We start from the raw sequence: 20,905 nt of genomic DNA, 5'->3' as shown, positions 1-20,905 counted from the left end.
CATATGCCCTTTGCAGCCCAGCTCCCCTTCCTGGAGACGACTGACTGCCCCAGGACCCAGGGTGCTCCCCAGGTCCTTAGGCTGTTGGTTCATCTCCCGGTGATTTGCAATGGAAAGAGCAGGACAGTGGGTGCAAAACAGGGTCAGTCTGACAGTGCACCTGTCAGTGCTGGAGCTGCTGAAAACTGCCCAGGGCAGCAAGGAATCCTGTTGGACAAAGAACAGTTCCTGTGTAGCAGGAAAGAAAAGCAAAAGCACAATACGTACCGGCTGGGGGCCCAAGATGTGGCTGTTCCTGCTGGCATTCGGAATAATTGCTCTGCTGGGAGAGCAGCCCTTCTTTAAGGGGGGTAGCTGGGCACGCAGCCCAGCCCTAAAGGGCGTGAGAAGGGCATGGAACTAGGCAGAAGAGAAAGAACCTACAAATAGACCTGGGCAATTGAACCCTTCCCAAAGAGCATGGCTGAGGACACAGTAGATGAGATCAACGGATCCCCTGGGGCAGGTTGGGGACCAGACAAGACTTCTTGGTTGGCCAGTGCCAAGCACACCCTGCCCACACACCTGTGGACAGTCCTTTCCCAGCGCCAGCTGCCCCTGTTCAGTTTCACCCTGGGGCCAGCAGCTCCTGAGCCTGTGATAATAAATGAAGACTTGAGTGGTGACTATATGGTGTTGCACCTTGCTTTTGACAACCTCACGTGTCAGGGGGTTGAGTTTAGGTGGTTTGGCTGGGCACAGACCAGACCTGCTGTGATGGTTCCTGCTGTGCTGCAACTGTGCACAAGTTTCCAGATGTGATCATCACACCTGGATGTGCTTTCACAGATTTGTGCATACCCAGCGAGATCAGAGCCCAAAGAGAAGGGAAGACGTTCACCCACTTCACCAGCACCCTGCTAACAGCCCTAGGCACAAACCCAGGTCTCAGCCACTGGACCACCACTGAGCTGCTCATGGCTAAGGGGATGGAAGGTGACATAGCCTAGGCACACAGGTGAGGGTCAGGCACAGGCCAGATCGCCCCCCCCATGGACCCAGAAGCAGTGTAGCCAGGCCAGGTCTTGCAGCTCCAGGCCAGGGACTGTGACTCCCAGCCCTCAGGGAGTCTTGGCAGGGGGCTCCCAGATCCCAGAGCTTCCCTGCATGGAACGGGTCCAGAGCCAGCACTGCCCAGGCTGCGGAGAGGCTGTTCCCCTCCAGCTGGGCAGGCCCCAGAACAAGAGCAGTGGCAGAGCTGCCCTGGCTCCACACAGAGTGGCATTGAGCAGGGACAATGATCCTCTCTTTTCTTTGAAAGATGCCTGGGACTTCACATCCTAGGAAAGATATTAAACAGGGGAACTGAGGGTAATTATCACCCCCTCCTTGCCCTGTCTGGGAACTGTGGCTACCCTAATCACCACTTGAAAGAGGCTGCTGCAATGATTCTTCTCCCAGGCATAGGAGGCTTGGCACAGGTCTTCCTTCCATGGCTCTGCTCCCATACTGGGAACGCAGAGGCTTGGGCAGCTCGCCTGCAGAGCACAGTGCTGCAGGTTGGTTTCTGTAGCGTGCAGCAAGGGTTCCAGTTCTCCCCAGGTCATGGCTCTGCATAATGTCAAAGGAAGGTGCCTCCTGCCAGTGCAGGGCCCTGAGCTTCACCTGGCACAGGTGCAGCCATCTTTGGTGCAAGGCAGAGGGATGTGCACCATGATGTACCCTGCCAGAGAGTTCCTCTCAGGCTCTCTGTGCAGGAAGACAACTGCAGAGCTGGCATCAGTCATTGCAGCCATAGCTGTCCACAGTCATTGGAGGTGGTTATATTGGAGCATTGCTTGAGAAGAAATAATAACATTAAAGTCTGAGGGGGGTGCATGGGGATTTCATGATCCCATCCAACAGTAGCAAGGGAAGACTGGCAGCGTCCCCAGCCCAAGAGCATAGGGATGCCCAGAGGGGAAGGGAAAGAGCATGGGAACCCAACCTGGAGCAGAGACCCACTGTACTCCTCATGGTCAGGTTGCGGTTGTGCAACCTCAGCTCACCCACAATCCCTTAGGACAGGACAGTCAGGAACTGCAAGGCTTGCAGCAACAAATGGACTGATTTAGTCAGAGAAACAGAAGGATAAACTAAGCAGTTCACCCCACTTTATTATTCCTAAAGACAGATTATGAAGAGAGACACTTTTCCTTCAGCCTCAGGCAAAACAGGGACTGGGCACCAGAGGAGACATCAAAGAGATGGCAGGCACCGATGCCCAGGGGATAACTAACACCATACTCCTACAGATACAGGACATGACTTGCCATGGCCTTGCTCCTTCTTCCTTTCCCCGACACTCTGCTGATCCCCACTCTGGCAGGGGGCAGTAGGCACAAAGGAAGAACTATGACCAAATGCCCTGCAGTGAGCTTCAGGTCGAGATGAAGCTCAGAGAGGAGCTGGGTAGGACAGACAGCACTGGACTGGTAGAAACATCTTCCGAGGAGTGGGAGAGGAACTGGTTTTTACAGTTCCCAGCCCAACAGAGCTAAACCTGTTAAAGCAGGGCAGGTCCAGAACCTTTTGCCCAGCTCAGTGCATTGTGCCAGTAGAGTCCAAGCACAAACAATGCTGAAGAGAAAGGTCCTGGAGCTACAAAGGACTAGGACTGTGATACATGGGAATTCCCATGGATCTCCTATGAATGTACCATAAGTACCAAGTACCAAGCCACAGCTCAAGCCTCATCATTGAGCTGGGTGGGAAGGAGGAGGTGTCCTGAGACACACCAGTCTAACATGACCACCACCCCAATAGAGCTGGAGAGGGATTCAGTTCACACCCAGGACGTCACCCCAGGTAGCTTGCATATACTACCAGGTCACCCAAAGCTCCCATTTCTCCACTTGGAGATGTACAAAGAAAGAGCCTAGCAGCTTCCTCTTCATCACCCACATTCAGTTTCAAGAAACCAAGTCCTAAAGCCCCAATGTGAAATCAGGCTTCTGTTATTGTCCTTCTAAAGTCATCATGAAAAAATATGACTGACAGGCTTATAAGCAAATGCTTACCAGGTCAAACAAAATAAAGTGACATAGAGGTATCTGCCTCAATCTGCAAACAGCCTGAAACAGCAGCTCAGAGGTACACGGTTACCTCATTTGGGTCTATGGCTCATTAACTATAGGAGCCTGCAGACATATAAACAGCAACTATGGCATCACTACATCAAACTGAAGAAAGAGATTGCCCTAGGAGGAGCACCAGCTCAGGCACTGCTCTAGCCCAGTCTGGTTCCACCAGCAGACAGCAGGGAGGAGCTAGGTATGCCCCATTACTGATTTTTAATCTTGTCCCCTGACAGAGGAACAAGCAACAGACAGGGTACCTTTCAATGACCAGGCTTGCCTGGAAATGTTCAAGATGGAGTGTTCAAGATGCATCATCTTTTTCTAAGAGCAGCCAGAATTCAGCCTAAGTCAGGCCAAGAGTACAGCAGCTCTCCCCCCACCTCTCCCCGTGCACACAGCACAGGTAGCGTTTGTTTCCCCCAACACACTGGGGATCACGGGATGGGGGAGTAGTCACTGCAGTCAGTTTTAGAAAAGGAGTGGCTTGCAAGCAGTGCTGCTGGCCAAGCACAGCAGGGAGGGTAGACTCCCCAGGCCTGCCCAAGCAGGGTTGGGGAAGTGCTGTCCCCAGCTTACTCCCACAGGGAGGCCACGGGCAGTTCTAGGCCTCCACAACTCTTGAGAGCTCCACACCTGGAGCAATGAATGTAATGGTTTTAGGGCAAGAGTCCCAGCCCCACAAACCCCTCTGGGGAAGCTCAAGTGCGGGGCCAGGAAGAGTACTGGGGGACAGGCACTAGATGAAGGTGGAGTCCAGCTGGCTTGTTTCATGGTTGCTGCGGGCACGAGCCTCAAAGAGCTGCTTGATCAGAGCAGATTTCTCCTGCTGCAGCTGGGTGATGCGTTCACACTTGTCGGTCACCTCCTGCACAGGACAGAGGAGGAAAATGCTGATCAGAGCTCTGCTGTGCCTGAGGCATCTGTGAGCCGGGCTAGGCTCAGCTGTTCTAAGCCCCCCCACAGCCCAAAAACACCATTTGCATGTGCCAGGATGCGAATTCCTGTGTTGAGCGTGGCCCTAGCAGGGTATCTTTGGTGTCTGCTTCCCAGAAGCACTGTTTGCAGACCCAAGATGCAGCATCTGCACCCTCTTGTGGCCTTTTTTTGTCATGGTCTTTTCCCTTTGGCAGGGAAAATGAGGTCCATGTCCATGGTCCCTCACCTAGTAAATAGCTGGATACATGCCCCTCAACAGGAGGGGTACCCAGTTGCAGGACATGGAAGGGCTCCAGGTGTAGCCCATAGCCCTTCTCCAGGATGATCAAGGTTGGCCAGGTTGAAGGAACACTTTCTAACTGTCACATACTTTTTCCCCAATGGCTCCCTCCCAGCCTTCTCTGTAAATGTATCTCCTCTCCATCATCCCCACTCACCTTGGTGAGAAGTCGGTTTTGCTCTTTCAGCATATTGATGGCTTGCTGGGAACCCGCTGAGGCTGGGGACACCACGGGGGCCGTGGGGGCCAGCCTGCTCAGAGTCGAGGAAGGGTTCCCTGGCTGTGGAGAAGATGAAGGGAAGGGCTGAGACATTGAACTCTCTTCCTGGTGGCCCTCCCCAGCCTGTGTCCCAAGATAAAAGCTGTTTCTGTGACCCATGGGGAACTAATAGACTGGGAGCTGAGCAAAGTCCTACACAGGATTAAGACCCCACCAGTACAGTCAGCACAGGCCATCACAGGGTCTCCACCAAGGCTTTTCTAGACTAAAGTGGAATCATTCGTGCCAGTATGTCCTGCTCCTGCCAGGAGCCATGTGACCTGGCATCCAGGACAGCCAGTTCTAAGAGGACTGGTTGAGCACCTCAGCAGGATGCTTTCCTTGTTCACATGACAAGGTCTACACCTTTCTGGGGACCTCATTTATTCCTTCAAATACCTTGAGAATCCTCCATCCTAGCCCAGGACTAGCTGCACTATCTTCTTGGTTGTCTGCCATCCTTGTCTTGCCAACAGAGTCAAGTTGGCCCCTAGAGCCTGGGGAAACTGACAGCTCCAATGACAGCCCAGCTGTCAGTGTGAGGGCAGAAAGGGCAGGCACCTAGCTCACACAAGTGATGGCAAGCTGCTAATATCCTGCTCTCTCACCTTGCCCATGGCAGAGAGGAGGTCACCCAGGCAGCGGTTCACCTCCTGCAGCTTGGGAAGCAGGTGGCCCAGGTGGCTCTGGTTGCCATCAGGGAAGAAGTCCTGGGGGATGGGACAGAAGAGTCCAGGCATTATTTTGTGGCCAGCTTCTAGGGAGTCATTCTGCCCTGCAGAGAGGGCTTGGTGGCTGGCTGGCCTTCAGCCCCCTCCAAACACCTCCCAGAGCTGGGGCACCCACCTGCTTCCATGTCTCAGCTGGCCCTGCACCTTTGTAGCATGGAGCTTGCACAGGCCATGGGACATACCCATGTTAACAACGCAAGACACCAGCCTCAAGCCTGGCATTATGGCACAGACAGCACAAGGGCTGAGGTTGTGGCTGCTCTGTCATGCTCTGATCCTGAACCTGCATGCAGCCTGGCAGGAGGTGAGGGGGGTGTGCAAGCTGTGCCAAGGGCATGCGTGTCCACACAAGGGAAGACCCTTCCTGTGCTGCCCTAGGGCTCCTCCAGGTGGGCTGGCCCAAGGAAGAGCCCTGTGGCTGGCAGGTGGGCAGCAGAATGTCCCAGTTGGTGAGGAAGGGTCGGCCTCTCTGCATTGGGCAATTTTACCTGGGAAATCCACCATGGTGAGAGGCCAGGCCTGATCCCATTCAGGCAGCAACCCCACAGCTCCACACCAGGCACGTGGAGGGGCTTGCTCATACCCTCCTTACTTGCTGCCATGCTTCTTCTCTTCTGCCAAGCGAGGGTTGGTACAGTGTCCCCAGCCCCTCTGGGATCCTCAGTCAAACAGTGAGGGCACACACAACAAGCAGAGGCAGCAGAGTCAGGCCACTACTGGGTGCACCAAAACATCCCAGCCCAGTTCTTACATCCCACGGGCCCTCCCAAGCAGATGGGAATCCCCAGAACAAGCCCTAGACTCACAGTACTGGTTTTGTTTTTTCCCAGGAGTCTCTGGCGTTCTTGCATGAAGTGGATGTGCTGGTGGTACCATTCACGGGCACGTTCAACCATCTCCAGACCCTGAAGCAAGAAATCTTTCTCCTGCTCCAGCTCCTTCATATACTTCAGCTGCAGGACAGTGCACAGATGTGTTATCCTCTCCTCATTCAGGTCCAAGTCAAATGTTCAGAGAACCACTGCCCCATTAGATCCCAAGTGAAGGCATCTACAGATCAACTTAATCCAAAGTTCAAGCAATTTCCTCTAGCCTAGTCTTGTCAAGCCCAAGGAGCTGGTTTCTTCATGAGACACAGAGGAATTTGGTTACCAGCAGCTGTGTCAATTCTTTTCCCCATGAAAAGCTGCAGAGAATTTGGATGATAGCCACTGGCTGATCCTGATTTGGAGTAAGAATTCTCCAGTTTGGGAGAACAATTGCAGCAGCTGAAGGGCAGTCAGGTTGCCTCCATCCTCCTGTCTAGGGAACCCGGCCTGCTCCCCACCAGCTCTTAGTGAAGAAGCATGTTTCTCTGCTTTGTCATTTATCCAAGGATGAGCTAAGAACAGGGCCAGCACCCACTGTCTAAATCCTCTTGAGGCTGCAAGCTTCAATCAGTAGCACAAGTTCACCTGGCTTTCAGAGAGCAGCCAAGCTATCTAGAGACCAGAACCCCAGGAAAAATCTACAGTCCTGTTTACCCAGCTCTCTGCTTTCTCCTTTGCTGACTGTGTCTGCTTAGTCTTTCAGGCTCAAGCTCAAGTCATATGGAGAGGGACATGATATATTCACATGTCTGGAGGGCTGCTAACAGAGCACCCAGGGCTTTTGCCCCCACCCCTTTGGGACAAGCAGAACAGGGCCCTGCCAGCCACAACCTGCTGCAGCACAGGCAGCTTGGGCCCTCCATCAACAGCAGACAGCAGCAGCACCTAGCTGCCTGTGCCCAGCTGACAAGGGGCCTCCCTGCTCTGCTGCCACCCTTCTCCCAAGGCCCCTTGGCTCTGCACTGCCACGAGGAAATCACGGAGGTGTCAAGAAGAGGAGGGTCTGTTCCCAGAAGAACAGAATGACCACAGCACAATTCATCAGCCTTCACTCTTCCCTGTCATAGAATCATAGAATATCCCGAGTTGGAAGGGACCCATAAGGATCATTGAGTCCAACTCCTGTCCCCTTCTCCAAGCAGGCATGAGCCTGCTCCCCCAGTTCACAGCCCTCCTGAGCCACCCTTGTGGCTGCTCCAAGGCAGAAAGGCCTTCCTCCACGTCGAGAGCACTGGGCTGGATTTCCCAGCACTCCCCAAAGCAAATGGCTGCCTGCCTTCTCTGCCGTGATGTTGCCTGACCTCCACAGCCTGTGGCACAGCCTGAGCACCAGGAGAGTCTTCACTGTGGAGGGCAGACAGCTCTCTATCCACCATAAGCACTCTGATCACACAAGCAGGCAAGCCTAGAAACTGCTGGACACTCAGGAACCTCTTCGGCTGTTTTGGAGAACATCTGGACGGGAACAATTCAGCTCAGAAGTGACCCTAAACATTGACTGCCTCCAGCAAACAGGTGAGACTGTACCAACAGCTTCTTCAGGCTGCCAGCACTGCTCTGTCCCCACCTCCACTCCCTAAGTCTCACAATTGTCACGTGCCAGCTACCCCTTATGCCAGGGCTGTTCTTGCTCCCTCTGCTTCTGGACGTGCTGTTTACAATACAGCAGCCACTCACACACACATGCTCATATGGACAAACAGAGAGAAGGGGACGTACCCACACGAAGAACCACAGAGCCCTGGTACTACACAGAGTATTGCTGAGGGGCATGAAGAAGGTTCTGTATGTGGCAAGGACCCCCATCCAGTTCTGGCTGCAGCTTGTGACTGCCTATCCCAACCTGGTCCCACTGGGCTTGCTGGTCAGCATGGGAACTGGAGGAAGAGGCAGCATCCCACAGAGCAGTGGGACACCAGCAGTTCTGTCAGGTGTAGGGACAGATGGAATCAATCTAGGGGCAGAGGACAGGATACAGCTAGGGGCAGAGCAGCTTCTCGGGCAGGAGAATGGAGAGGTGGAAGTTGACTGGTGGCTAGCAAACGTGACGCCCATCTACAAGAAGGGCCGGAGGGCAGACCCGGGAAACTACAGGCCTGTCAGTTTGACCTCAGTGCCAGGGAAGCTCATGGAGCAGATCCTCTTGGGAGTCATCATGCAGCACTTGCAGGGCAAGCAGGCAATCAGGCCCAGTCAACATGGGTTTATGAAAGGCAGGTCCTGCTTGACGAACCTGATCTCCTATGACAAAGTGACGCGCTGGGTGGACAAGGGAAAGGCTGTGGATGTGGTCTACCTTGACTTCAGCAAGGCTTTTGACACCATTTCCCACAGCATTCTCCTCAAGAAACTGGCTGCTCTTGACTTGGACTGGCACATGCTTCGTTGGGTTAGAAACTGGCTGGATAGCCAGGCCCAAAGAGTCGTGGTAAATGGAGCCAAGTCCAGTTGGAGGCCAGTCACTAGTGGTGTTCCCCAGGGCTCGGTGCTGGGGCCGGTCCTCTTTAATATCTTCATCGATGATCTGGATGAGGGCATTGAGTGCACCCTCAGTAAGTTTGCAGATGACACCAAGCTATGCGCGTGTGTCGATCTGCTCGAGGGTAGGAAGGCTCTGCAGGAGGATCTGGATAGGCTGCACCGATGGGCTGAGGTCAACTGCATGAAGTTCAACAAGGCCAAGTGCCGGGTCCTGCACCTGGGGCGCAATAACCCCAAGCAGGCTGGGAGATGAGTGGTTGGAGAGCTGCCAGGCAGAGAAGGACCTGGGAGTGATGGTGGATAGTCGGCTGAATATGAGCCAGCAGTGTGCTCAGGTGGCCAAGAAGGCCAATGGCATCCTGGCTTGCATAAGAAACAGTGTGACCAGCAGGGCTAGGGAGGTGATTGTCCCCCTGTACTCGGCTCTGGTGAGGCCGCACCTCGAGTACTGTGTTCAGTTTTGGGCCCCTCGCTACAAGAAGGACATCGAGGTGCTCGAGCGGGTCCAGAGAAGGGCAACGAAGCTGGTGAGGGGTCTGGAGAACAAGTCCTACGAGGAGCGGCTGAGGGAGCTGGGCTTGTTCAGCCTGGAGAAGAGGAGGCTCAGGGGTGACCTTATTGCTCTTTACAGATACCTTAAAGGAGGCTGTAGCAAGGTGGGGGTTGGTCTGTTCTCCCACATGCCTGGTGACAGGACAAGGGGGAATGGGCTTAAGTTGCACCAGGGGAGTTTTAGGTTCGATGTTAGGAAGAACTTCTTTACCGAAAGGGTTGTTAGACACTGGAACAGGCTGCCCAGGGAGGTGGTGGAGTCACCATCCCTGGAAGTCTTTAAAAGACGTTTAGATGTAGAGCTTAGGGATATGGTTTAGTGGGGACTGTTAGTGTTAGGTCAGAGGTTGGACTCGATGATCTTGAGGTCTCTTCCAACCTAGAAATTCTGTGAATGGGCACAGCACATCTTGGTTGGTCACTGCCTGTGGTAGAAGGGGAGGGGAGAGTGCTTCTTCTCTGGGCTGCCTGCAAACAAAAGTGCTTGGCCTCTCACAGGTCTCATTCCAGCTATGCCAAGGACATGGGGAAATTGGATCAATCAATGGACACATTGAAAATAAAACAACAACAAAACCCACCGAACATCTCAGGAGTCACCAGCTGTCTATCATAAAGGGTCCTGGGGCTGCAGCACAGGCCCCACTTGTCTGCTTTGCTGAGGAGGATGAACAGGTCCTAGTGCGCCTATAGGACACACGATGGACAACAGTGCGTCCCCCCCCCCCCCCCCCGGTTTTAGGCAGATTAGCCTAATCACAGCTGTGTGCCTTGTCTTGCCAGATATCCTCCCTTCATCAGGGAGGAAGGGTAGCCAGGCAAGATCTCCACCCTGCATGCAGATTCAATCCTTGCTGGATTCAAACCTGTTCCAACTGTCTCTGCATACTCAGAAGTGGAATTGGTACCAAATACTTCTGCCCTGGTGCTTGGGAAGACTTCTCAACCCCACAGGACAAGTGGAGGCATCCTATCTCTGGGAGGAGGAACATGTAAAGGCAGAGCAGCACTCAGATACACTAGAGATGGATGGATGGAAGAAAGGTAGAGCACCTGCATCCCACCTCCCACACAACTATGCACCATGGGGAAACAAAGGCAATGGCAATGCTAAAAGCAACAGCACTTGTGGCAGTGCTGGGAACAAACACCAGCCTTCAGCAAGACACCCTGGCCACCATCCCCTTCCTCATCAGCACCAGGCAGGACTTCACACTCACGGCAGTGATGACACCTCTGCTGCACTCCACCGTGGAGCCATGTGCACATGTGAGAGCCCTGCTAAGGGAGGAAGGGGGCATACCCTGTCAAAGCAGCAATGTCCAACCACCTGAAACCCAAGGACCAGAGGGACCCCTAATCCCAGGCAAACACATCCACATTTATTGCTCCATGTCAGCACCTCTCAGCAGAGACCCCCTCGGTCTGAGAGAGAAAGACCCAGCCCCTTGCATTGCTGTAAGCCCAACAAATCTTTTCCCATGCGTACATAAACTGCACCCTCCCCAGACTGGCCAGGCCGGGAATCGGAGCATGTTATGTTGCCCAAGGCCAGTGCAATGCTGTAATCAATGCTGCACAAGGACACACATGCAGCCTGCTGGCCCTGCTCAGATCAGGGAGCTGGTGACACCAGGGTGCCAAAAGTGGAATTGCAGATGTGAGAGTCACGGCCTTGCCTGCAGCCCTCATGCCACGAGACAAAGCAAGAAAGACCAGATGATCACTCATCCTGCAGGCAAGGTCTTGGCTTGAGCTTGTGGGCAACATGCCCAGGCAGTTTCGCTATTCCACTTGGGAGCAGTGCGGATCCCTTGGTTTGGGCAAGCTGATCCAAACCTCTCCATTCAGGGACAGAGAGGGGAGCAGATCCCTTGATACTGGGCTTCCCAGGCAAATTCAGTTTAGATTTCTCTGCATTAATAGCAAAAATCTCTTGGGAGCCACAAGGATCAGCATGCTTGAGACCTGACCTACAAAGAACAGCTAGCAGAGGACACAGCACTGAGGCTCTGCCCAAGGCATGCTTGAAAAGCCCAGAGACCAATCTTCTCAGATGACTGCAGCACTGGGGCCTTCTCCTGTACCATAAGGTAAATTGTTGCCTTTCTCTACCCAAGTTTTTGCCCATGAAGACAGTGTTTGACTGCACAGGTGCCAACTCCATAGGCTGACATTGCTCCATGGGACACAGGGGAAACCATAACTTCTCTTTCTCTTGCACATTTCAGGACAGAAAACACCTTGGAAGTAACTGCAAGACCACAATGTACATCAATACAGCTTTATAACAGAAATCCTGCAGGGGCAGGCCCCTTGACTGCAGCCCAGGACAAGGCTGTTTTCTTACCATGCTAAAATCCACACCGTTGGCGATAGTGTGTCTCCGGTGTTCTGCATGTCCCCTCTGATGTCTCCGAACGTCCCCAGTGCCTCCATGGCCACCATCTCCCTGGGACTGCCCAGCAGACTTAACATCAATACCTGTAACAGATGAAAGCATGAGAGCATCAGCTGCTTGCAACAAAACCTCCCCATGGCCCCTCTGTGGGGCAGTGCGTGGGGTAGCCCTGCAAGCAGGCAGGGCAGGCAGCAGCTGAGGAAGCACTGCACATAGCACCTGCTCACATCTTTGTGCAGGCAAGCCAGACCTCAGCAACAGCTTACTTTGTTATGCCAGGCCGGCAACAGACTTTGGTAATCATCTTCTGTAAAAAGCAGGCAACTTCTAGGCAATGCTGCTTCAGTTCCAGCACAATTAAACCATTACTGCCAACTCCAGTTTTCAGTCCAGTCTTCACGGGATCCCTGACTTCTGCTCAGGAAGCACAGGCCCTGCCATGCACTCACCTCCTCCTGAAGGCAGCTCCCGTTTGGTGACGGGCTCACACAGTTGCTCCCATTTGTACAAACAGTGGCAACCCAGCAGCATCAGAGAGAGTCAGGGATCAGCTCCTTCTCCAGTCACTTGTGGCAGCTCTCACAAGGGGCTTTCTTTGGAGGGGCAGCCACTTAGAGCAGCTCTGGAGATGGTCATGGAGATCAGACCAATACATTTCAGAACAAATACACTTTCCTTCCCCACCCAGATATGTGCTTGGTGCTAAAGGGGGTGATGCATACCAGAAGCTGCATGCCTTTGGTCTAAACATACAACAATCTGGCTATAGGGTTACCAAATTTTTATCAAAATCCTAACATCCTATTTAGCAAAAGGCTGATGTACTACATACAAATTATGCTGGTCCAAATCCACACATAACCTATTTTTGCAGATTAAATTCACACTGGCAGATTTCAGGCTGGATCAGATGTCTCCTGCCCATGCTATATGCTTGTACACTAAAGCAGGTACTGGCTAAGCACCTTCTGAAATCAGCACAAGCCCTGTACTGCATGCCCTGGCTAACTTGCCAGAAAGACAGCCCTGCAGCCATGTCCCAGGCAGCTCAGCTCCATGTTTCTGGATGAGCTTAGAGCACTGCCCTGCTGCTGTGAACTGTGGTACCAGGGCACCAAGGTTGCTGTCACCACCCCTTCCAGACATGCCCAGGCAGCAAGCCTGCTGCACTCCCTCCTTGCTCCAGTCCCCTGCCGAGTCCCCAGCAGACCCTACCGTGTGCTCACCCCCCTCATTCTTGCTGCTCACCATGCTCTCTGATCACAGCTTTTTGCTTTCCCTGCTTTACCAAAAAAGAACCAGAAAATAGCAGCAGGGAAGTAGGCAAATGAAAGCAGGCAGCGAGGCAGCTGGGCACATGCTGGCTCCCAGGCACCTGAGCAAACTTCCACAGGTCTAGCATGCTCTCCAGTGCAGATGGGCATGAAGGACTGGGAGCGCTGAGGCAGGATGCGTGGTGCTGCACATCCAGGCACACCACCTAGCTGCTGCACAAGCCTCCTCAGCAGAGCACACAGATGGGAAGGAAGAGGAATATAGGGCAGGAGAAGTGAGTGGAGACAGAAGTCACCATGCATCTCAAAGACAAGCTCGATTCACAGGAGGGAGCTGGAAGGCAGTGAGGTTGGGGAGAATCGCACCACACTGCGGGTGTCTGTGGTGCCACATATCTACTAGTTCAGCAACAGGAGTTAGACTTGCACTCATAGCAGGCAGTGCCCCAACAGTGGCATGCTATGAAGTAACCTCGCTCAGCCTGTCACTTTGTTTCACTGAGGAGAGGGGCCATGATGGTATGGGAAAAATCCACCTGCTGGTTTATCACAGTGTCCCACTTGTCTTATCAGCAAGTGCTCCAGCAGAGACAGGTCTCTGGCATCTCACTAAGCACAAAGTCTTGATATTGCTCATTTATCTGTTTTGCCAACTGTCTTTAGTTTCATACACCCATATCATACACCCTGTGAGGGACAGCTAAAACAGCAAGACTGGCACAGCTATGCACATGTTCTCCTAGCAGACCTATAACACATCCTGATGGGGAAGCAGAAGAATAGTCCCAAAACTGAGAGTAGCTTTGATAAGCAGAATCCCAAAGCAAAACCAGAAGCACCTCTGGGAAGAGCTGCAGGGTAGAAACAACATGTTAAAACAGTTTTTGCTGCTGTTACCCAGAAGTGCTAGTATTGGGTCTGTGTTGCATGATAAAAGTGGAGCCCACAGGCTGATCTGAGCTGAAACTTTGACAAGAATGTGTTCACCAGTCAAACAAATGAGCTCTGTGCACCTGAGCTAACAACATGGTGACTAAAACAGAACCTCTGGTTATGAGTAAGGATCAGCCTTTCTAGGGTGCAGGAGAGGTCCTGCCTCCTCCCTCCCAGGCCACCCGAGCCAGGCCACCCTAGCCACAAAGGCTGCGCTGGTACGAGGCAGTGCCCATAGACACTGCAGACCCCTTGGGCAAGGCACTTACCACCCCATATCATAATTCTTTGGCTCTCAGCAGGGATGAAAGCTTTTCCATAGGGAACCACAAGGGTAAAGACCCCTAATGCTGAGACACCTGCTGCAGCAGGCAACCTAAGAACCAGCAGCAAGGAGCTGTCATGGTGCCTTCTGTGCACAGTGACATCTCCAACATCAGCCTCACCATCCTCGGTGGCAGTTTGCACAGCAGTGCGTGTGGGCAGGGCGTGCTCAGGCAGGGCAGAGCATTCCCCCCCGCCCATAAGAACAACTCATCTAATGGCTGTTTACCACTAGCTAGGCCGCAATGGTCTACACTAGGCAGAGAGCTCTCTCTAGAAAGTCTGCAACCACTCTTACTGACTGCCTGCTCAAAAATGCAGCAGTTCAGATCTCTGGATGCAGGGAGTGCCTGAGCCTGTTGCTGCCCTCTGAGGGAGGCAGAGATACTGTGCATGTAAGGTGTGAGCAGGTGGATGACCTGGTCTGCCTGATGGCAGAGCTCAAGGAAGAGATGGAGAGGTTGAGGGCCACCAGGGAGTGTGAGAGGGAGACAGACTGGTGGGGCAACTCCCTGCAGGGCCTGAAGGAAAGGTACTGGGGTGGGACACCCCAAATGGGGGTGGACCCCCTGCCCTGTCGCAGTCAGGCAGAGGGAGGGGATCTGGGAGTTGAAGAGGAATGGAAACATGTCCCTGCTCAACCTCACGTGCAACACCCCCGTCCTACTGGCCCCACCTTCCCAGGTGCCCTTACGCAACAGGTTTGAGGCCCTGGAGCTTGAGAGACCGGTGGGTGAGGATGAGGTAGAAAGTGTACCCAGGAGGATGCCTAGGGCGAGGAAATTGACTCCACGCCTCAAAACTGCCTCCACCAAGAAAGACAGAAGGGTAGTTGTTGTTGGCGACTCCCTTCTCAGGCAGGAACATGATGAGGTTGAGGGTCTGGACAGTAGTACGAACCTGGGAAGCAACCCTGCAAAGTGTGTCAAGATTGGGGGAAGTACTGAGCATAGGGATTGGGGCCAGGCAGAGAACTGCATCACAACCCATGCCACAAAAATAGCATGTAGAGTCTTAGTGATTGGAAACTCCTTGCTGAGAGGCACTGAGGCTGCTATTTGCCACCCAGATAACCTATCCAGAGAGGTGTGCTGTCTTCCTGGGGTACGTGTCAGAGACATTAGGAAGGTCCTGCCACAGCTCATTAAACCGAAGGATTACTATCCTCTTGTTGTCATTCAGGTAGGATCCCAGGAAGCTGCAACTATAAAAATATTAAAAAGGATTTTGCAACCCTGGGAAGATTGTTGAAGGGATCAGAGGTGCAGGTAGTGTTCTTCTCTGTCCTCCCTTTGGGTGACCAGGACCCAGAAAGAAGGAGAACGGGACGGCTGAGGGGGTGGTGTCTGGACTAAGGATTTGGGTATTTCGATCTCGGGCAGCCCTTTGAGAAGCCAGGTATGTGGGCTGCTGACCGAATTCAACTCGACAAGTGGGGCTCAAGTGTGTTGGGGAGCAAGCTCTCAGAGCTGATTACCAGGCCTTTAAACTAGGTTTGACGAGGGAAGGGAGGGGAGCTAGAAGTGACAGAGCACACAAATCCATGGGTCCTGATAGAATGCATCCACGTATGCTAAGGGAGTTGGCAGAGGTGATTGCTGAACCGCTCTCTATCACCTTTGAAAGGTCCTGGAGAACAGGAGAGGTGCCTGAAGATTGGAGGATAGCCAACGTCACTCCGGTCTTCAAGAAGGGCAAGGAGGATCCGGGAAACTACAGGCCAGTCAGTCTCACCTCTGTCCCTGGAAAGGTGTTGGAACAGCGTGGTCTGGATGCCATCTTCAAGCAACTGTAAGAGAAGGAAGGTTATGACGAGTAGTCAGCATGGATTCACCAAGGGGAAGTTGTCCTCGACCAACCTCGTTGCCTTCTATGATGGCATCACCAGCTGAGTAGGTGGGGGGAGAGCAGTGGATGTCATCTACCCTGACTTTAGCACGGCTTTTGATACTGTCTCCCATGACATCCTGCTAGCAAAGCTGCAAAAGTGTGGGATAGAGGAGTGGACAGTAAGGTGGGTTGAGAACTGGCTGACTGGCCAAACTCAGAGGGTGATGATTGGTGGCGCAGAGTCCAGCTGGAGGCCTGTGTGAAGCGGTGTTCCCCAGGAGTCAGTGCTGGGTCCAGTCTTGTTCAACATCTTCATTGACGACCTTGATGAGAGAATAATGTCCACCCTCAGCAAGTACGCCAACGATACGAAGCCGGGAGGAGTAGCTGACACACCAGAAGGCTGTGCTGCCATTCAGAAAGACCTGGACAGCCTGGAGAGCTGGGCAGGAAGAAACCAAATGAAGTTTACCAAGAGCAAGTGTAGAGTCCTGCACCTGGGAAGGAACAACCGCATGGATCAGTAGGGGCCGGGGAGATGACCTGCTGGAGAGGAGCTCTGCAGAGAAGGACCTGGGGATCCTGGTGGACAACAGGTTGACCGTGAGCCAGCAGTGTGCCCTTATGGCCAAGAAGGCCAAGGGGATCCTGGCATGCATTAAAGGGAGCGTGGCCAGCAGGTCAAGGGAGAAAATCCTCCCCCTCTACTCTGCCCTGGTCAGGTCTCACCTGGAGTACTGTGTCCAGTTCTGGGCTCCCCGGTACAAAAAAGACAGAAAAAATACAGGGACCTCCTGGAAAGAGTCCAGCAGAGGGCCACAAAGATAATAGGGGGGCTGGAACATCTTCCTTATGAGGAAAGGCTGAGAGACCTGGGTCTGTTCAGCCTTGAGAAAAGAAGACTGAGAGGGGATCTCATCAGTGTGTATAAATACCTGAGGCGTGGGAGACAGAGGGATTTGGCCAACCTCTTTTCAGCAGTTTGTGGGGACAGGACAAGGGGTAATGGCCACAAGATACAGCACAGGAAGTTCCGCACCAACATGCGAAAGAACTTCTTCACGGTGAGGGTGACGGAGCACTGGAACAGGCTGCCCAGGGAGGTTGTGGAGTCTCCTTCCCTGGAGATATTCAAGGCCCGTCTGGATGCCTACCTGGGCAACCTGCTCTAAGGAACCTGCTTTGGCAGGGGGGTTGGACCCGATGATCTTCTGAGGTCCTTTCCAACCCCTACAATTCTGCGATTCTGTGATCCTCGTGCCAGGCATATCAGTGGGCTCCTGGACACTGTGGCTGGCAACGAAGCAACTGCTTATGATGTGCAGGCTGCTCCAGCATTGCCTGGCTGACACGAACTTCTGAGAACCTTGAAGATGACTTTGAGCAGGAATGTCTTCAGAAGCCCATGCTATCATGTCTCTGCCCATGCTAACAGAAGTCAGTGATGAAGGTGGAACAGGGACTTGAATTCTGTCCCACTGGCTCACTGCACCACCTGAAAGTGCCAGGAAGATCCTAGCCCTCAGCCTCTGCCATCTTGCCATAATTCATACTTAAATTACCTCTGTCACACGCGGATCCACCCTGGGCCAGGAAGTAGAGCTTGGGTATCATCCTGTCAGTACCTCCTTTCCTCAGGAACACAAGACAGGGAGAGTGCCCTCAAACACTTTGATGATTACAAGTACTGATACACCATCTCCCCACTCTCAGCTAGAGTTCTTACAAAAGGTACATCATGTGACTGGAGGCTAAGAATAACCTTAAGCCCAAATGATGTAATCTAATTGAGACAGGCCTTACTGGACCCACATTTCTCCTCAGTGAGAAAAGAATTTTTTTTCAATTTTTTCTGGATTTACATTCTTGACGATAAAACAACCAGCCACTTTAATAACATTCCACCAAGTAAGTTCTAGTGATTAGTCTGGAGGCAAAATGAGAAGCAGACAATCTCTGCAATGTTTAAAAGGAAAGGGTGGGGAACAGAAGGCAAACTAGCTCAGACAACTTTCCCAAGGTAAAGGAAGTCGTCCTGCTCAAGTGTTGCAATAACAAACACCAAGTTCTCACACAGAGCTCTGTTTCAGTAGATCTCAACACACTTCACTGGAATAGGTAACAAGTCCTGTATTCCTTATAACACTTCCTATTTATTAGCAGCAAATCTAGACATTAGTGAACAAGTCTCCCCCTTGCCAAACTCAGCATGCTGCACCGTGACTGGTAAATGTGCAGATGGGTGCCAGAAGTGGTGCTCTCCCTCTCCTGCCTTTGTCAGCCCAAAATTCTCACCAGCCCATCAAACTGAATGATCATGCCAAAGAACACATATAAGCACACAAAAGTATAAAAATAATGTATTTTACACCCATTCAGTTGGCTGAATCACCTCACTCCATGAATTTCCCAGTCACTGCATCTAAGACAAGCAAAGGATGGAGAACGCTGGGATGGGGGTCAGAGCCATGTTTCCTGCAGCAGTAGGTGGATGCCCCACTTTAGGTGCAATGCCAGACTGCAACCCTAGGACAAAGCCATGTGAGACAGCACAAAGCCCTCTAACAGCTCACTGGCCCAGGATCAGGAGAACCCTGGCAGATCCAGCACAGGGACCCCAGGTCCTGAGGAAGGGACACAGCCAGCAGCGACCTGCTGCTGGGCTCTGCAGCCAAAGCTCTGCCAGTGGCTACGGGGCATTCCCTGTCCCGACTGCCTGGACAGTGCTTGGGGACACTGAAGCACATCTCCCTACTGCTGCTTTCCCATTCATTTATTACTGTAAATTGTGCCACGTAATTAACAAAACAGTTGAATCAGATTTCACTCTTTTTCACTATTCAAAATGTTCCTGAAATCATGGAGCAACCCCTTCTGATAATGCACACTCACAGCATTAACTCTGACTACACAGCTGCGGCTGGTACTCAAGCAAAGCTGCTTGGCTCTCAGGAGTTTGCTTCCCCATCCCAATGCCCAGCAACTCTCAGAGATGATCAGCTTCATGATCCACCCCACAAGGAAGGTCACCTACAGACTTTGTGCCAGAGGACAACTACGGACATGTTACTGTAAAGCCCTTAATTCTTCTTGTCACCACTATAAACAGACAAGCGCCCACACGAGGAGAAATGTAAAGGGAAGAACAAGCCCGAGACAGAGCAGGATTTGCAAACTGTGCGCTCTCCATTCCGGTTTATCTAGAACTTGAATCAAAGCCCACTGAAGACAAAATAAAAAATATCAGCGACTTCTCAGAGTTCTGCATCTGGCCTGGGGGAAGAATTTACTGTTGCTTTAAATGAAAAAGAAAGAACAGGTCTGTGCTGCCTGAGAACCAGACCTAGCCATGGGTGTGGATCCCAGCCTGCCCTGCCTAACTCGACTCTCCGGCAACGGTGCCGCTGGATCACTCGCAACGCTGCCAGCTCTGCTGCGATGCCCGCACACGGCCAGACACCTTCAGCACGCAGAGCGGGCCCGTTCCGGCCTGGTGAAGGGACCCGCACCCGCAGTCTCCCCTCGAGCCGCAGCCGGCCCGGGGATGCCGGGGCGCCTCTCACCTCGCGCCCGGGGCTGGCTCGGCTCCGGCTCCCGGTGTCCCGCGTTCTGCCCCCGCCGCTCCTCGGCGCCGCAGGGGCTCGGCAGCTTCTCCAGGCTCCGCGAGGCGCTGACGGCGGTGCCGCGGCCCCTCTCCCTCTCCCTCTCCTTCTCCTTCTCCGCCGCCCGCGGCTCGCCGCCGCCGCGCCCCGGGGCTCGTCCCTTCACCGGGGGCCCACCGTCGGCGCCGGGCAGCGCGGCGCGCAGCCCCAGGACGAAGCGCTCGAAGGTGAGGTAGCCGCTGGCCGGCGCCGCCCGCCGCAGCCCCTCCAGCACACCGGCGGGCAGCTCGCGAGCCTCCGCCCCCTGCCAGCGGGACTCGATCTCCCGGAGGTGCACGTACCCCCGCCGCCGGTCGTCCAGGATGTCGAACAGGGTGCGCAGGCTCTGCAGGAAGGCCCTGGGCAGCCCCTCGGTGCCGGCGGGGGGCGGCCCGGCGGGGAGCGGCCGGGCCCCGCGCTCCGGAGCCATCGCCGCGGCCGCCGCCCCGAGGGCACCTCGCCGCGCTGGGCTACCGGCCCCGCCCCGGCCCCGCGCTCCCATTGGCTGGCGGCGGGCAGCCCCGAGCTCCCATTGGCTGGCGGCGGGCAGCCCCGCGGGCCCATTGGCTGCGGGCGTGGCCGCTGGTTTGAGTTGCGGCGCGGCGCGAGCCGCCCCCTCCCCGCTCGCCCGCGTCCCGGGGGGCTCCGCCGCCCCCGCCCCCCCCCCCCCGCCCCGTTCCCCCCCGGCTTGGGGAGCGGCCCCCGCCGGGCCCCTCCGCGCAGCGAGCGGCCTCGCTCGGCCCCGAGCCCGCAGGGCTCATCCCGGCCGCTCGGGATCCCGCCGGCTCCGGTCGCGGGGACGGGAAGGCGCCTCCCGCCGGCAGCCGCAGGGCGCGGGGTGCCGCCTGTAACCTGGTGGCCTTTGCCCGCAGCTGTTTCCCAGCAGGGGGAGGCCCGCGGAAAGCCAGGCTGGTGCTGGTGCTTCATCAGGCGCAAATCCTGTTTGCTCACAGCACTGCCTCACCTGCTGTTTCTCCGGTCGTAAATCTGCTTACTTGCCAGCAGAACTAGGAGTCTGCTACCTGTGCTCGAACTCAACAGCTTTTTCCGCTTCACAAACTTCAGATGCTGGACAGGATGGATGGCCATATCACTGAGCTGGACTTTGCACCTTTCCCAAATTTTGTTGCACACGTTTTTCAACAGGTACAGAGCCTGGGATGTAAGAGCCTTAGTAAGGTAGGTGGGGGAACATTTTTTTCTGGGAGTCTTCTTCACCCCCCTGAAAGCCCTGCCTCTTCTGCACCAAAGGCACCATAACCTTGTAAAGGGAAGCATGTACTTTTTGAAGCAGAG

General features: G+C 54.1%; 1 protein-coding gene across 3 annotated transcripts; it reads right to left on the bottom strand.

Moving 5' to 3' along the window:
- Positions 1–2,115: 2,115 nt before the first annotated feature.
- SAPCD2 (suppressor APC domain containing 2) lies at positions 2,116–20,093 on the bottom strand. 3 transcript variants are annotated; one of them, XM_068657421.1, is made up of 6 exons: positions 19,532–20,091; positions 11,557–11,690; positions 6,111–6,257; positions 5,182–5,283; positions 4,472–4,594; positions 2,116–3,963 (listed from the first exon to the last, which is right to left on the bottom strand). In XM_068657421.1, the coding sequence occupies exons 1-6, from the start codon at positions 20,037–20,039 to the stop codon at positions 3,835–3,837; spliced, it is 1,143 nt and encodes a 380-aa protein (XP_068513522.1). In that variant the 5' UTR covers positions 20,040–20,091; the 3' UTR covers positions 2,116–3,834. The 3 variants fall into 3 exon arrangements, with proteins under 3 accessions (XP_068513522.1, XP_068513523.1, XP_068513525.1); XM_068657422.1 differs by lacking the exon at positions 5,182–5,283 and having other exon boundaries at positions 19,532–20,093; XM_068657424.1 differs by lacking the exon at positions 6,111–6,257 and having other exon boundaries at positions 19,532–20,093.
- Positions 20,094–20,905: the final 812 nt, after the last annotated feature.

The sequence above is a fragment of the Anas acuta genome, chromosome 20 (assembly GCF_963932015.1).
Source record: "Anas acuta chromosome 20, bAnaAcu1.1, whole genome shotgun sequence".
Taxonomy (NCBI): domain Eukaryota; kingdom Metazoa; phylum Chordata; class Aves; order Anseriformes; family Anatidae; genus Anas; species Anas acuta.
This window is presented reverse-complemented; position numbering and strand designations above follow the sequence as displayed.

Coding starts and splice junctions, on each gene's coding strand:
- SAPCD2 (XM_068657421.1), bottom strand. CDS start 20,039: ATGGCTCCGGAGCGCGGGGCCCGGCCGCTCCCCGCCGGGCCGCCCCCC. Junction 6,258..11,556: donor ACGGTGTGGATTTTAGCATG/GTAAGAAAACAG, acceptor ACTGTCCTGCAG/CTGAAGTATATGAAGGAGCT. Junction 5,284..6,110: donor GAAAAAACAAAACCAGTACT/GTGAGTCTAGGG, acceptor CCCATCCCCCAG/GACTTCTTCCCTGATGGCAA.